The sequence below is a fragment of the Pagrus major genome, chromosome 3 (genome assembly GCF_040436345.1).
Source record: "Pagrus major chromosome 3, Pma_NU_1.0".
Classification (NCBI taxonomy): Eukaryota; Metazoa; Chordata; class Actinopteri; order Spariformes; family Sparidae; genus Pagrus; species Pagrus major.
Window position 1 is genome coordinate 18119446 of NC_133217.1, and position 16622 is coordinate 18136067.

A 16622-nucleotide genomic window follows, 5' to 3' on the forward strand; every position below is an offset into this window, starting at 1 on the left:
GTAACATCATGAAAAAAGGCAGTCCAATTGAACTCAAGCTGGGTTTCCACCCAGAAGTTATTGTAAACAAACATTTTGATTGGTTCTATAAAAGAAGCATTTGGAAGGATCCTGCTGGGGTTAGATTGTTTTCCCAATTGCAATATTTTCCTTCATCATCTTATTCATCCCCGTGACATTGACAAAAACAGTTTCTTATTTGTCTTTTGTGGTTTGATCTGGGCTTTTGTCCCATGCAGTCAGAACACTGTGAAACCGTTTTATCTCCGTCACACACATCCTTCATGACTTCAGTGGGAAGTTCATTGATTTTGGCACTTGCTTGTTTGTTGGAGTGATTATATTCACAGCTTGTAGACAGACACATCAATTTTACCTGTATGTACACTGTTCTTACATCTTGTGTCAGCTGCAGTGGAGTATCCACTTCTCCTGGTGTCCATAGCTGAAGCTGGAGACCAAATGATTGATGAGATATTTACTGTAAAAGGTTTTTCTGCCCTAAATGCTCATGATTGGGTTATGATTCGCAGCTCCGAGGTTATTTGTTTATCTCACAACCAGAAGATCAAATCGTGACTCTCCCACTTGAGGTTCAAGTATGTTGCGCACACCACCATGCCATTCCCTTTTGACGCTCAGCCTGCGCAGCCTTGACGTCGACGCGCGGGTTTAAGAGAGCGCTCCAGCTGTGAGGAGGATCTTGGAGAGTATAAAAGGTGTTCACACAGCCAGAGCGCACAGACACAGCTGACCTCCTCCTCCTCCTCCTCCTCCTCCTCCTCTTCTCTCTGTCCTCACTTCTGCTTCCACACATTTTCTGGAAACTCTTCCACTCCTGTTCCACTTCTCGCTTTTGGTTTTGCGCGTCAAGAAATTGAAGTTCTTTCACCAAAATTGTGTGAGTAAGTTTTTCAGCACCGCGGCCAGAGTGGACAGCGCCGCAGCATGGAACCGTACACCGTCCCGGGAGCGCAGCTCTCCCTGTCCGACCTCTACTCCGTGATCCCCTTCAATGTCACCTTCCCGGACGAGGAGAGCGGCTTGATGGGCGACAGGCTGCAGAACTACACCGAGCAGCAGGGTCCGGTGAGGAGCGCCGGGGGGATAATCATAGCCATCTCCATCACGGCTCTCTACTCCGTCATTTGCGTGGTGGGACTTCTGGGCAACGTCCTCGTCATGTACGGAGTGGTCAGGTAAACTGCTGCTGTCTTCTCTAAATTACACCCATTTGCGCGTGAAATTCGCCAACATGCACTCACAGAGTCACAGAGACCTCCTATTAAGTGAGTTTAAGTGATGATCTCACAGATGTGACACATTTTGATGCATCTTTGACACAAAATCTAAATCTTAATCATGTCTTAAGCTTGCTTTTGGCTTTTACTATGTCCCATCTTTCATTAAAGTAGCAAACACACTCTCCAAAGAATCATTTCAACTTAACAGAAAGGTTTGATGGCATAAAAAAGTGAGATTTTCTACAACCCTTTGCTCAGTTAATGGGTCTGTTTGGGGGTTTTGTGCAGAAACCTGTAAGAATTAATAAAAATGATCCAAAATAAACCTTTTTTAGGATAGACGTCACTTCTATTCCTTCTAAACTCACCAAGTAGATCAGTATTTATTGCCCCATTAACAACCATCTCTCTGTGATTGACTGTGAGTAAAGGGGGAGAGTGATGTGCCTGTGTGCGTCCCTTTTTTGCTGCATTTGTGTGTGCGTCCCAGCGCTCCCTGCACGCAGCATCAGATGGTTCCTTCGTTATTTCTACACATGACAGCAGCGTGTGCATGTTTTATGGTAAGAGGGTCGTCTCGGACGCAACTTGTCAATTCGGTGTGAGTCAGCTGTGCCTCAGGCAGAGAGGGCTGCTGGCACAGTCTCCATTAAATCACACAGACCTGTGGACCATCAGCTGCACACACCTGGGTTTAATGGGAAGAGGGGAAGGAAATGCTGCAGGTGAATAATCAGGGAGACAAGTTGTTTGGTCTTTAATTGGCCGCTGAATTAAAAAGTGTATGTTCTCCTTTTGCTTCCCTAATGGAATGCAAACAGGGACGATAAACATATTTTTTAATTTAAGCTTTATAGTCAGTAGTTACAACCATTTAAATGCCTGGGTTTTGTGCAGAGTAAGCTGATTTTGTCCATTAGTGAATGTTTGCAATATAATTGTCAGTCCGAGGTCAGTTTGCTTTTCTCCCTCAGCTCTAAAAGCAACATAACACACCCATTATGTCACTAGATACCAGAACCCTGTCAGTCCCGGAGCAGACCTGCACGCTTGTCAGGAATAAATGAGCTTATATCTTTTGCAGCAGCGCTACCCGTCCTCAGCCATCACATTAGCTACCTTCTAATCTCCGAACGTGTTCCTCTACTATCACCTGAAGCATTAATTACTACAGCTGGGCCATCATATTTAACAAGCAGGCAGAATTAATTGGAGATGCCCCAGTTTCAGCAGAGGACGAGGACACAGCCGAGTGGAGGTGAAAAATCCAAGGCCAGTGGTCATATTTCACCACACACACACGACATGACAGGCTAGAATGTACACAATAAGATAGAAACATGGTTTAAATGGTTATTGGTATTATTGTAATGTATCCAGTGAAAGAGAGAAGCAGGCTGAAACAAAATGAGAAAAGATGGATGAATGTAGGAAAAGCTGCAAGCAAGCCATTTCCCTGCAAGTGGCAATCTTTGGATATTGAACCAAGTAGAATTCATAAATATTTAAAGCTCTGCCCGTTATTTTCATTCACGACTCGGAGGGAGAAAAATGGGCAAAACAAGGTACATAAGAAAGAAAGAGGGAGCGAGGGGGGTAAGAGGGAGACGAGGGGGAGATGGATGAGAGCTGGGACGGAGAAGGCAGTGAATCAAATTGTGCGCAGCGATTCGTCTGGCATTTATGTTTGTGCGAGTGAGCGACTCTTCACGGATGCCGGCCCCCCCACACCAGCAAGGAAGGCGGGGGGAAGTTAACCATCCCTGTCAGAGTCTATAATCTCCTGCGGAACATCTGTAAAGTTCGGCAGGGAGCCAACTTAGAGAAGACACTCAAACTTATACACAGATGTGATGTAGTGTAAAAACAAAGGTGGGTAAACACTGAGCTCCATGTGGCAATCATTTATCATCCTGTTCATGATGCGTATAATAGATTTATTACCCTAACACTTTCATTCTCTGCCTACCTCACGGTAGCCTCCAGCTCCAGTCGGCAGTCAGCATTAGAGTACATAAAAACAGCCGTCAATTGAAATCACCTTCGCTGATCTCTGCTGCAGTCAGGTTGATAAATAGGAGTGAAGATAAATCCACTTTTGAATCCCGAAAGTTAAAAAGTAATCTCTGAGCTCTCCTCCCGTCGATAAAGGACTCCGGATCAGAGCAGAAGCAGATGTGACTCTGGGTGTTAATTCCTCCAAAGGGTCTGGCTCTGCACCTGACCCTCAAGGCCGGCCCTGAGTAGCTAAGCAGCAGCTCTTCCACCCCCCTTCATGCACGGCCCTTCACTCAACATTCCCCAAATGTCTTTTGTTTTGATAGACAACCCCCCTCACAGCAGAGGTTACATATTACACATTTACTTACTGTTATACTTCGTCATTATCTGATCTGCTCACTGCCACCTTGCTTTCCATGAGTTTTTTTTTCCTCCCTTGACTTTCAGTTCAAACTTTGAGAATGTTACATGAATGACTTTGCTTTTTATCATCCCCCTGGGGCCCCCTAACAACAGCGATTTGTCCATCAGTTTACAGTGCAGACAAACTGTGTGCTGAGAGAATCCACCACTGTTGTAACAATGTCTGAATTCAAATCATTGTGAGAAACCAATTATCATCAAGGTAATTTTTCAAGGAAAAATGCCCTCAGCTTCTCAATTGTGAGGATTTGCTGCTTTTCATTGTCTTGTGTGATAGTCAACAGGATATCTTTGAAATGGACTGTTGGTCGAACAAAACAAGCTATTTGAAGACGTCGTCTCAACATTTAGAACATTTTGAAATGCTTCTTTTCACTATCTTCTAATATCTAATAGACCATGTGTTCAAAGTAGTGAAAACATTATCAGCAGAAAAGCTGATAGAGGTTGTAAGTTGCAACCCCAGTTTGATAACAATCTTATAGATTATAACTAGTGATGCAAAAAACAATTATTTCCATTTTGTATCAGTCAACTGCATTAGAAATGAATTATCTCTAAAATGTCAGAAATAGTGGAACATAGCCCAGAAAGTCATTTAGAATGATATGAAATATAGAAAAGCAACAACAAATCTTCACACTTCAGTAGCTGAAAGAGAAATCAGATAAGTAATTTATATGATTTGTAGGTTGCCTAAATGTTATTTGATCAGTCTTCTTTCAATTGACAAATCATTTCAGCAGTAACTCAGATTTAAGAAACCAAAGGCTCATTTGAAAGCATCCTGCTTATGTCTTCCCTGACACAACACACAGTTTAAAAATTTTATGAATTCAAGTCATGAATTTTAGATTGCCGGATAGAGACACTCAAATGCTCACAAGCCCCATTTACAGAAGAGTCTGCATGGATGCTCCCGTCAGTGTGAATTGGGCATTGGGCTGCTGTGGCGTTGAGAGCTCTCGGTCTGATTACTGACGGAGTGGCTGACACTGACACCTCTGCAGATGGTCCATGCTGGATGGGTCAGCAGCAGCTCCTCTTATCTTCCAGCAATCCTCGTCTCTGCCTCAGCTCCTGCTGCTGCTGCCACACCTGTTAGATAAGAACTGGCTCAGTGCTCAGGCAATTTATTATCAAGTGGCCTCCGTCTGAAATCAGTTTGATGTGCAGCTTGTGAAAGGCTGGATTAGTTTGTGTGAAAGTGGATTCTTAAGTAAGCTGCTTCTCCTGGATTATTGTTCCATTTCGAGCAGCTCTTGGACAGTGTTCACATACTGTACATTGGTATTCTGGTACAGTTTTGGTGAAGACAAAGGATTAAGCGAGAGCGTGAGTCAACACAGCTTCAGGAAGAATTTTTTTTCTTTGGGGATTGGGAGTGGAAATCTGGCCGAGAATACCACAGCCCAGTGCCAGTAGCAGCATGACTGTGTGTGTATGTGTGTGTTTGTGCACGTGTGTGAGGTTGTTTATTTCCTGGGCTGAGTCAATATGGCCACTGCTGTCTTCCATCACACCTTGAACATTTATATCAGACTGTGTGTGAGAGGTGTGTGTTTGGCCTTTAGCCCTGGAGACACAAGAGAGTCAAGCCTGACTTGTGTATCAGCAGAGAAAGGATTGATATGTTGACTGTAGATGTTGTCACACATGGCCTCCTACAACTCCCAGAGAAATAAAGAACCAAGACTGATACCTACTTACCTAGCTGAATTTAACTTTATATAAAACTGTACCAGCAATGCACATAATAGTAATCACAGTATTTACTGTGCACTGCTGTAGTGTATGAAGTGTATAACTAATGCAAACAAAATTAGCTAGCTAATGCTAATTATATGTTTTCTTTAACTTGAAATTATATAAAGGGAGAAAAAATCACGCATAGTCCATTTTTATTCCATTTGTTCTCAATGAGAAGAAGAGACATAGTCTAAAGAAAATTATATTATTTTTCATCAGATTTTTTTTTAAAGGGCTATACTGTGTAGTTTTTATGTAGAAATTTTAATCAGAAAAAAATCTTCATTGATTGATTTTCATGCTTAAACAAGCTAAATAATCATACTGTCTTCGTTTTTATGACTTAATCTGACCTTAAAGAAAAAACAAAATTCATACTATTTTACTTTGTATTTGGCGGACCCTGCCACTTTTTTATTATTTCTTTTTCTCTCTTAAGCTCCAAACAGTGTTCTGGGACCTATGTTCCTCCTGGTTGGGCTTATTTATTCAGTTATGGAATAATGAATATTTCTGAGTTTGTTTCATTACCATACTGATATTGTGAATATTACCTTTCTGAGTTTCTGAATTTCTTTTCTAAAACTACATTGTGCACCTCTATGTGTTATATCTAAGAATTTCCCACCTGCCTCCAATTCTACCTCCAAACAAACAAACAAACTCCAAACTAGTTAGCTCAGTTAGCCATGCAGGTCTAGTTGTCTGATTAGCTGACTCAGGTCTGCCCGGACTGGGAGGTCCAAGCACTGGGGAAGTGTTGAGGTTTACACCGCTAGCACAGAAGTGTTGGAGTGGGGTGGGGTGGGGGGGTCGCGCCAGAATAGGGACCAAATCCAGAGCCGGGCTTGCGAGCGCTCAAACCAAGTTCAGTAACCTCCTAGTGCACACAACAGGTTGGCAGTTCAGATGGTGGTTGGAGAGGCATGTAGCAAGAGGGCAGTGGCATCTCAGAGGTAGCGGGGAAAAAACTGTTCGACCAGCTGATGATTGTTGGAACAGTGAAAAGAAACACCATGATGGTTGTGGTGAGTTTTACTTTGTTTCTGTCAAGTTTGAATGTGTTTGAAAGTGTTTTTTTTTAAGACGTGTTAACAAGGCAATCAAGCTAGCCTTAAGCTAGTTCGGTAAAAAAGAGAGAAACTTGAATTCAGAAGGTGTACGATTGTATTTTTTTGTTTAGTCAGAGAAATAGGTGTAAGGGTATTTCCTTTCTTGACATTTTGTGAGTTTATTTTGTTTATGTATTTGACTAAAAAGAAGCAAAGCTTGTGGAACATAGCGAACTCGGTGCTGGTTAGCATGCTAACTTCAATAACACAATACATACAGTACATAACATCAAAACAGATGTTCCTCTCATTCTGTTGAAAATGTTAATGTTTGAATCTTAGTTAATTTTTAAAATGTGCAATATGTAAATTCTTACATATTACAGGCACAGTCAGTGGAGGTTGTACATCTTCTTTCTTTCTGCCATGTGCTACTATGAGACTTTTTTTCCTCTGATGTGGCATCAAAAGACGTGTGTGAGGAGGAGGAAGGGATTGGACAGCCATGACAGCCTCGTCGCAGGGAGTCGACGCTGTGAGGAAAGCGGGGAGGAAAAAGAAAGTGGGTGATTAAACGGTCACAGAGTGGAACTGTGCCCATGAAGAACGTGCTTCACTATAACATGAAAAAGGGTGTCTCATTTAGATTTCTTGGCACATAATTGCTCCTCCAACCCTACAAAAAGGAAGATGGGTGTTTTAAAGCTTTCCTCTCGATGCAGAACAACTAACCATAACATAACCTCCAGCCCCGGTGCGTGATTACAATGGCAGAACATGGAAATGGAAAAGTTTCTTGTCACAGTTGTTTTCATACAAAAAACCCTGTTGCATTGTGGTGTGAAATTAAAGTCTACTCATGTGCTTATCACCTACAGAGAGGAGGCTCACTTTGCAACCCAGACTCGTGCTTTAATAGCATAAAACAGCCTCCCCTGGAGCCACCGCTACCTACTTTATGCCACACCACCAGCTCTTTGATATCCTCCTGTGTGGATATGGCATAATATCTCAGGGCCAAGAAAACTACACCAACCAATCTGAATTCTCAATTATTTCACCTCTGATTTACCGTCCTCGTGAGGTACAAACAGACCCTACAGGAAAAGGATGCAGACGGACATTATTTTTACCATCCTTTCCAACATTTAATTTCTAATCTCCACGGGGTCATAATACAGCAGACTGGGTGGTAGAGCATCTCGGCCGATTCATCCCAGCATTTGTTTACTGTAGGGGGGAGAAAGTGGGAGACACACTGTGTCTCTGTGGCCTTTCTTGTCAGGTTGGATTAGGGAAAGAGGAAAGTGATTTCTGTGAAATCATGGCTCAATTATAAAAGTGACTATAAACATAATCCTCTCCCCATGTCAGAAGCCAGGCTTTAGCTGCTAAATCAAAGGCTTCAAACCGATTGAGATGCAGAAGTAGACAGAGAGCAGTTTTTGTTTTCATGTTGTCTCATTTGATGGCTGTAATCCAAAAACTTCAACATGTGATTTTTCATTCGCTATCAATGATTGATGACATTTGATGTCAGTGCCTATCTATTCTCCAAGCAAAGAGCTGCTTTTTATGTTTCACAAGGGTTCAAAGCATTACATTAATATTGTGCTTGCTTCACAGATAGCACTTATGTAACTATCAAAGGCTCACTGCTCTCTTGTATATACAGGTGTCGGATTAGGATGACAAAAAATGCATGGGAGTGTTCGAAACCAGCCGTAAGGTGCTGACTTCATGGGCTCACTGTTTCCTTTTGTCGAGATTGAAAGATGAACTAAAAATAACCCTGAATTTATTTTATGGGGTCGAGGCCCTGTGACTATGTGTTGCAAAAATCCTATTGAATGGCTAAGCCTCAACCTACAAGATGAAGGGACAGGCATTTAGATTTGACAGCTGTAACTAATAATGTAAATGCAATTTAAACCAGATTGGACAAACATTACAGGTTGGGCAAGGTAAGAAATAAAGTAATCCCTGTTGCCCTCAATAATTTAACTCATCTTTCCAGATGACAGTTTTAATCGGGGTTGTGGTTTGTAAAAGTCCTAGATAACCAGCAGGACAAAGCCAAGAGAGAAAGCCAAATGCCTCTCATTGGGGACAACCGTAGAGAAGACACAGAGAGAACTATTAGACAACACTGTGTAAGGTGAATTTGAGCCAAAAATTGTACTCCTTCAAGTCGTAAATCATTATGACCCACATTTTTTTTTTTTTGTTCAGCTACGATCTCTAGGGGCTGAAGTATAAACAAGTCTGCATAGGGACAAACACTTTCAACCAGGAGGCTGCTGTTCATGTCCAGTGTGGAAGCGACTTACTAATGTAGCTAAGTAATGTTTTGAACGTTACATTTCTGAAATTATCAATGTAACCTAGTTATGTTTGTACTGTAACATAAGTTACATAAGTAACACAGGGAAACCATGATTTTTTCCTAACCCTGACCAACCTAACCGAAACCTGACATAACAGATGTTGCTGGCACGCTGCAGCGGTCATGTAATTTTGTTAATGTTGATATATGTTGTATTGGTTGTCAGTGACAACATATTCAGTTGTGGGGATGTGGTGTCCAACATCCATGGAGAATAGATCCATAAATCTGCTCGGAAGTCACAGAAAAAGAGGATTCAGGACTCGCCTTAGAATAATCATGTTTATAAGTTCCTCAATATCAAAGTAATCCAGTGAGAGCTGTCTGTACGGGGTGGGTATGTTGAGGACAGGAAGCGCAATAGCTAATGTGGCAAATTGTAAATGAATATTGGTGAGCAAAGGCAGGGCCCAACAGAAAATGCTAGTAGATTCCCTAGAAGTGTAGCTGACATTTAAACAGCACTTTTGAGGAGCTTTTACAGGGCCTTGATGTCAGCCTTGATGGCTTTACATTTTCTTTAGTCATATTCTTTTTATGGCGGCTTTTAGCATGTTTCCATCCATCAAACAAGCAAAAACAGGGAACGGAAACATGGGAAGCTTATTGAAAAAAGTCTAATGACAAAAATGCAAATCACTGATGATGAGTGCAGGTAATAACACACACGCACACACACACGCTCTCAAACATACCTTCCCTGGAGAAATTATTGCAGTCCGAACCAGCAACCACTGTTATTGATTGAGCACACACAACTAGCATACCTAAATAGAACATTCATTTTGCACTTAATTACACCTGGGCAGTGAGTTAATCCCTCCAAACATCTCGTGGGATCATCACATGTATGCATGTGGAGAAATGCACAGCCTGCCAAGCTCTTATTTGTCACCTCCGGTGTGTTATGGAGTTAACTGTACAAACAACAAAAGGCCTATCATTCAAGCTTAAATACAATTCATAATGTGTATAATGTAGACTCTCCTTCAACTGAACAGAAAGGAGACAGACAGTAATCAGGATGTCATCTGATGTCACTGAAAGACTGAATAATGGAACAACAGATGGGACTCATTGTTATATTTATAACTGAAGACCATCTTTGGATGGGATCACACGTCATCATGTTCACGTTCTGACTCATGACTGCTCAGCAGTGATTTCTACATTACAACCACCTTCAGACTCTTCAGCCTTTAACTTTGACTGCTTCTTGCACAGTTGTGATACTATTGTGTTGACAAAATGTGTCCACAGGCAGACATGTAGACACCAGGAAAAGTACTCAAAATTGCCTCTGTGCAGCATTGGAAATTAGATTTTATGTATTAGCACGTGAATTTGCGCAACATAGTAGAGACAACAACACAGATTGAATCTTGAGTCTCCTGCTTGGACACTTAAGAGCTGAGCCAGGCGGTACTATATGCTCACAAACCAAAGGGCGCCGCCTCCCCCTTGTGTCAAAGCAGTTGACAATGTTCTAGAGGGTTGAAGTGCAATGAAAATAGAAATAAAACACAATTGAAGTGAATTGCGGCTCAGCAATCACGTAAACGTGTTCTCTCCTCTCCAAGCTTGATTTGAGCATACAACAGTGGCATTAACTTGATATGCTAGCTCGCATTTGGTCTGTCTGGGGCTTTTATACATGTGCTAGAATTGCTTGGCCGTCAGGGCTTTGCGTCTCCATCACAGCATGGCTACCTGTTTGAAGGTGTGTTTTTTAACTGATGACTTAAAAGCAGCGTGCCAATCCACTGCTGTGACTGGTGATCAAAGGAGCAGCTGCGAACACTCGTCCTCCCCGCAACGAAGATTAGCCGCTTACAGAGCTCCACTGATTCGGTAACATTTCATATCAGTTCTTTACAAACAAAGTCCCGCCTTATTTTGTGTTATGAAACAGCAAACTATGGAAGTCCTAGAAGAGCTGAAAACAAACAAGATGAAACAGTTAAATACAGAAGATTTCTGAAAGTAAAAAACATGGACGCAGGAGAGAAACTTAGAAGCCATGACCATCATTTTCTCACTTTTGTCTACTCGATGATAGCTTGCTCCACCGCAGGCTGGGGGAGAGGTGGAGGGCTACAAATTGCTGGTTACCTTCGCGCTTCGCCGCTTATTCGAAGTAGGAACTAATATGAGAAAGCACAACCAATGACACACTGCAGCCATCAGCAAAGTGCTGTATGTTTGTATCCTATCCAGAGAGTGATAATAAGAAAGTGTGATAAGCTGTCAATTTTTAGATGACTGAGGCTCAAAGTTGGAAAATGTTAAGAACCTCTTTACTGCTCTGTAAATCCAAGCACTATCCAGGTCTTGTATACATATATATTTTTAATTTAAGTACTTTAAAGTACTTTGTAGACCTGTGGCAAGCTTGCTGACACTTTAACTGTTCCTCAGATGATCACCTGCTGCTCCCTCCACTGCCTCAAACATCCTTATGTGTAATCATCTGGTCTAGATTTACTGCATGTAATTGATGTTTATTTATTAAGGGGGATTTGCTTTCTCAGCAGAAAACTCCTGCAGCTCTGATGCTTTAAGTGTTCACTCAGAGAGCATATCCACCAAATCTAACTGTATAACCATGTACTTAAAATGCAGGCTTTTTTTATTTAGTGAAGTTACTGTGGAGTTAAGACAGTTTGTTCCAACCAGAACTGGTTGTGGCACTTCAATTCTTATAAACTGAATTTGGTGTGAAACTTTTCTATATAGTTTTTTCCTTCTTTTTCTATCCAGTTGAATGTAAGTCTTTCCCCTTGTGTATACACCAAAAATTCACATGTCATTAGCTTGGATGGCTTCTGCCAAATACTGAAAATTAGGTCACACCCAAATCTGCATGATTTAAAAAAATCCCAATAAAAAGATTAATAGATTTTGAATGAAATTAATCGATATATTCTCTATTTCAGTGTCAAACTGCCTCTCAACCCATCGTACCAGAGACGTGTTAGGTAAAACCAAAAGTTGGTTTAGCCCAAAAAAGGATGAAAAAAAGCAAACATTGACAAATCCTGATAAATACACGACATTATTTCAATTCAGTGCTAAATGCTTGAATACACAGTATGTAATTTCTGCCACTCGAGGTCTCTTCTCAGTGGAAGTAGTGGGGAATCATGGGAGTTGTTGTCTCCACTGTTAAACAACACTCATTATGTTGAAAATCTATCTGATTTGAGTCAGGCAGAAATGTTTGTGAATGTGAAAGTAATGGTTTAAAGTGTTATTCACGTTACATTTAGCCACATTTGCCGACTTCCTTCCTCTTTCTCTGATGTATCATCAGATGATTTCCCAGATATAATTGTGACAGGCGACCAAATGAAATGCATCGCTACCTTGAAAAAAATAGGATTTCTTTGGGTATGAACATTGCTGGAAACGTCTAGGATAATGTAAGCACAAAACTAGACAAAATATAGAATAAGGGTCTAGTTGTTTTCAGAGATTTTAATGCAGAAATGTTACTTATTATATCTTTAAATAACAGCTGAGTTTCCACATATTATTAGGAATGATTAAAGGGTCGTTCAAAGAAGGTCAAAAATTGAACATCTTGATGGAATGTGGAGCCCCCTCCCATCACTGCCACCACCAAGACCCATAGGTTATTGTTTATACTGCCTGTGTGAAAAATGACCAGAGGAAAAAACCAATACAAATATCCATTTAGACAATGGATTTGGATGTATAATAATGGAAGAGAGTAACAAAGATTACACCACTAATATGAGTGTTTTTCTCATTTTTTCTTCTCTATTATGTAATCTACTGTCCTTGTTCATTCAGCCAATTCTTTATCCTTCAAAAACACAAAAGATTAGTATATTCAAGTCCATACAATATCAGCTTAATTCCATATACTATCAGTCTAATGTAGTCATACAGCATTGTAGTATGTATTATACAGTATATCTTAATAATATTTACCACTTTTCTGGTCCCTAATGTGTTCCCTTTGGGCGCTCCGCTATGCTTCGAAGGTGAATTGCAATTGGATGCAGTGATTTAAAAATGCTGCTATCTCCAAGAAAACTACATCAGCTGAGATTTATATACAGCTTGAATACATCTTGCAAGGTTTCTGATAAGAGAAGCCTTTCTGGAAATAAGCCTTATTCCCCAGAGGAAAGTTTCTGACCTCGATGAGCCAATATCGTAGCCAATAAAACTGATTCAGTGCTGATACATACACACACAAAGGAAAATGCACAGTCCCATGCTAAAAGCAGAGTCCAACACATGCAATATATATGAACCTCAATTCGATAGCAGAAGTATTTTCTTTTGGGCAACTCTCTGGTGCTTTTTGAGCAAGTAGGCTGCTTGATCAAAGGCCAACCAGCCAATTGTAGCCAGTATCTCATATCACTCATTTAGAAAAAAAAAAAAATTAAGCTGTAAAGAATGAGCATTAGAGCTTTGGAGCTCTACACTGCACATCTTTAGCATGAGGGAATTAACTCATCATCTGAGCCATAAAAACACACTGCACACTTAAATCCCCATACCCATGACAGAGACCTCCATACCCCGCTGCTCTCATTACTGCTGCCACTTATTGCAAACACTTTTCTCTGCTCTGTGATTACAACCAGATACACCAAGATGAAGACAGCCACCAACATCTACATCTTCAATTTGGCTCTTGCCGACGCCTTGGCCACCAGCACGCTGCCCTTCCAGAGCGCTAAGTACCTCATGAACACCTGGCCATTTGGGGAAGTCCTGTGCAAGCTCATTATCGCAATTGACTACTACAACATGTTCACAAGCATCTTCACCCTCACCATGATGAGCGTGGACCGCTACATCGCCGTGTGCCACCCAGTCAGAGCGCTGGAGTTTCGGACGCCGGTCAAGGCCAAGATGATCAACGTGCTCATCTGGGTTCTGTCTTCTGCGATTGGGGTTCCCATTATGGTCATGGCTGTGACCAAAGTGACAGATAGTGGTGAGATAGTGTTGTCTTCAACTGTTTTATCTCTCATTACCTATTTAAGTTCTTCATGTGTAGTATTATCTTTCTTCCAGAATTGGGTGAGCCATACTGACCTGGATCTGTATGGCTCACCCAGCTGAATCTTTGCCAACAATTCAGAGGAGAGAAGACCTTCAACAAGCTTTGATCTGTATATTTATGACTTATTAGGCCAAGCCTCTGGTACATCAGAGCTTACATGGCACTCAAAGGAAAAGCAAGAATAATGGTTATTATGAATCCAGTTCAACCCATGACTGCAAATTACCCTTTGTGGATTGTTAGACTGAGTGAAAAGCCTTTATAATATTTAGACAACTGGATCTGAAGAACCCTCTATTGAAACTCAGAGGATAAGTCTTGATTTCCATTAGTAGCTCAAGGAAGTTCCTTTTTGGGGGAGCTGTACTTATTTTCCTACTCACCAGGGGTCACAAAATCTCTTTGTGTGTGTGTGTGTCTGGGTAAGTTTTTAGGCATTTTGAAAGATTAGCTTTATTAGATTAGTTCAACTCAGTTAGTTAGTTATTAGTCCCAGCTCAGGTCACAACCCTGAAGAGGCAAATTATTTTTCTAATGAATCCCTGATAACAGAAAAAACATTGTGCATAACAGAAAACTCGAGAAAGAAGACTCGGAAGTTCCAGCCCAGTTCCATGAACTCCTATGAATTATCTTCATATTAGATAAATCTGTAACACATGATTTACAACCATTGCCAAGATTTAGTACCAGTGCAGACATGAATGTGCCCTTTATATAACAAAATAACTCTGGTTCACACATGGACCTGTACACTAGAGGCACGATAGGCTGCCATTTAATAACATTGTGATTCAAGACTCAGAAGTTGTCTGATGATGTGTCCTGGAGGAGTTGGGAAGTTGTGAGCAACAACCTGGAGAGAACCAATTATTCTTGCTTTGCTTTCCTTCCTCAATTATTTAAAAGTACTTCAAATAAAATGAGGGCAAAGTGAATCATTGCAGTCCACTTACGAAAAGACATCCTTTTAATGAGCTATCAGAACCTCATGTTAAACACAACGGTTGACAAATAAACAATGTAAATTAGTGTTGTCGCAATAGAAGAAAATAACATTCTACTAAGAGTTAATTATGTGATATTTGCTAAAAATACTCACAACCTTCAAGCTTGTAAGAGACAAGAGGGATTGTTTTATGTAGTATGTATGTGGGAACAGGACATATGTGTGAGGAAGTCAGGCTGGTGGATGGACGTGTAGTGCAGTCGAGTTTTGTGTGCAAGTGTCATGTGTCCTATGACAGACTTGCAATAAGTGTTCACTTTCTTGTTAGTCGTGACCAAGATCTTATCATAACCTATGGTTTAATTGCCTAACATCAGAGATTTTCCACCAATATGCCAGGGTTTTTCCAATGATAATACCAGTAACAGAAATGGCTCAGATACTGCCGAAAGTGCAGGAATCAGTATCACGAGACTATGCACCCATCCAACTGTACACCTGTTTGCAACTGCTCCTGACTTCCTCCTTTGCTACTGTAATAATGGCTACGGCATGTAGAGGTTGCTGCTGAACAAGAAATGTCAGTATGGCTCCTAATAAGCTGCTTTCACAGTTTACCTATATAGTTGTTTTCTGATAAGAAGGGGGTGGTTAAAATAGATGAATAGAGATAGAGTTTTTAATGCATTCATTAATGTAACGTTAATGCAAAAAAATGGTCTATCACCACCTTTGCCTTCCAATGTGCGTGGATGGTATGTTGTATGAACTTCTCTTTAGCACAGCAGCAACAAGTTATATTTTGGGGATAATGTATTCTAAGTAGGCCTACAGATGTAGCTTAGGGTTAGTCATGATAGTATAAACATCCATTTTTTTTCCAAATCCTTTCTAATTCTACCTGCCCTCTTTCCAGGTAAAACCTTGTGCATGCTGAAGTTCCCTGCCCCTGACTGGTACTGGGACACGGTTACAAAGATCTGTGTCTTCATCTTTGCTTTTGTGGTCCCTGTGATGGTCATCACCATATGTTATGGCCTGATGATTCTGCGTTTGAGAAGCGTTCGCCTGCTCTCAGGCTCCAAGGAGAAAGACCGCAACATGCGCCGCATTACCCGCATGGTCCTGGTGATTGTTGCGGCCTTCATCATCTGCTGGACGCCCATCCACATCTTCATCATCGTGAAGACCATGGTGGAGATTGACAGCAGGAACCCTATTGTGATAGCAAGCTGGCACCTGTGCATTGCCTTGGGCTACACCAACAGCAGCCTCAACCCTGTCCTCTACGCATTCTTGGATGAAAATTTTAAACGGTGCTTCAGGGATTTCTGCCTTCCCTGTCGGACCCGCGTCGAGCAGAACAGTATGACCAGAGGCCGAAACAACACCAGGGAGCCAGTATCTGTCTGCGCTCCATCAGAAGCAGGGAAGAAGCCAGCATGACTAGGCATGGACTGGGTCCCCCACAGCTCTCGCTCCAGGAGGATCCAGCAGGATCTGCAATCAGAGGTCACCCAAATCTCCACAACAGAGTTTTAAGAGATCTTCGCAAGAACACTTGTCTAAAGGAACTGAGTCATGTCACTTATTCTCTCCTGTTTGGCTGACATACTGGACATACACCAGAAAAGCTAGAGATAATGGAAAACAAGTTTCACTCCAATCTTATTCTTCTGTTAGTTCTGATAAAAAGAAATTTTCACAGGAAATGTGATGCCTTTCAAAGGCACTGACAGTAGATGGGGCGATAGCCCAAAGAGTATAT

At 41.3% G+C, this 16622-nt stretch overlaps 1 protein-coding gene across 3 annotated transcripts; it reads left to right on the top strand.

Annotated features, from left to right (window-relative positions):
- Nucleotides 1-948: 948 nt before the first annotated feature.
- On the top strand, nt 949-16300 carry oprd1a (opioid receptor, delta 1a). Of its 3 annotated transcripts, XM_073463295.1 has the most exons (4): nt 1114-1194; nt 4629-4636; nt 13481-13836; nt 15771-16300. In XM_073463295.1, the coding sequence occupies exons 1-4, from the start codon at nt 1183-1185 to the stop codon at nt 16298-16300; spliced, it is 906 nt and encodes a 301-aa protein (XP_073319396.1). In that variant the 5' UTR covers nt 1114-1182. The 3 variants fall into 3 exon arrangements, with proteins under 3 accessions (XP_073319395.1, XP_073319396.1, XP_073319398.1); XM_073463294.1 differs by lacking the exon at nt 4629-4636 and having other exon boundaries at nt 949-1199; XM_073463297.1 differs by lacking the exons at nt 1114-1194; nt 4629-4636 and adding an exon at nt 13173-13194 and having other exon boundaries at nt 13471-13836.
- Nucleotides 16301-16622: the final 322 nt, after the last annotated feature.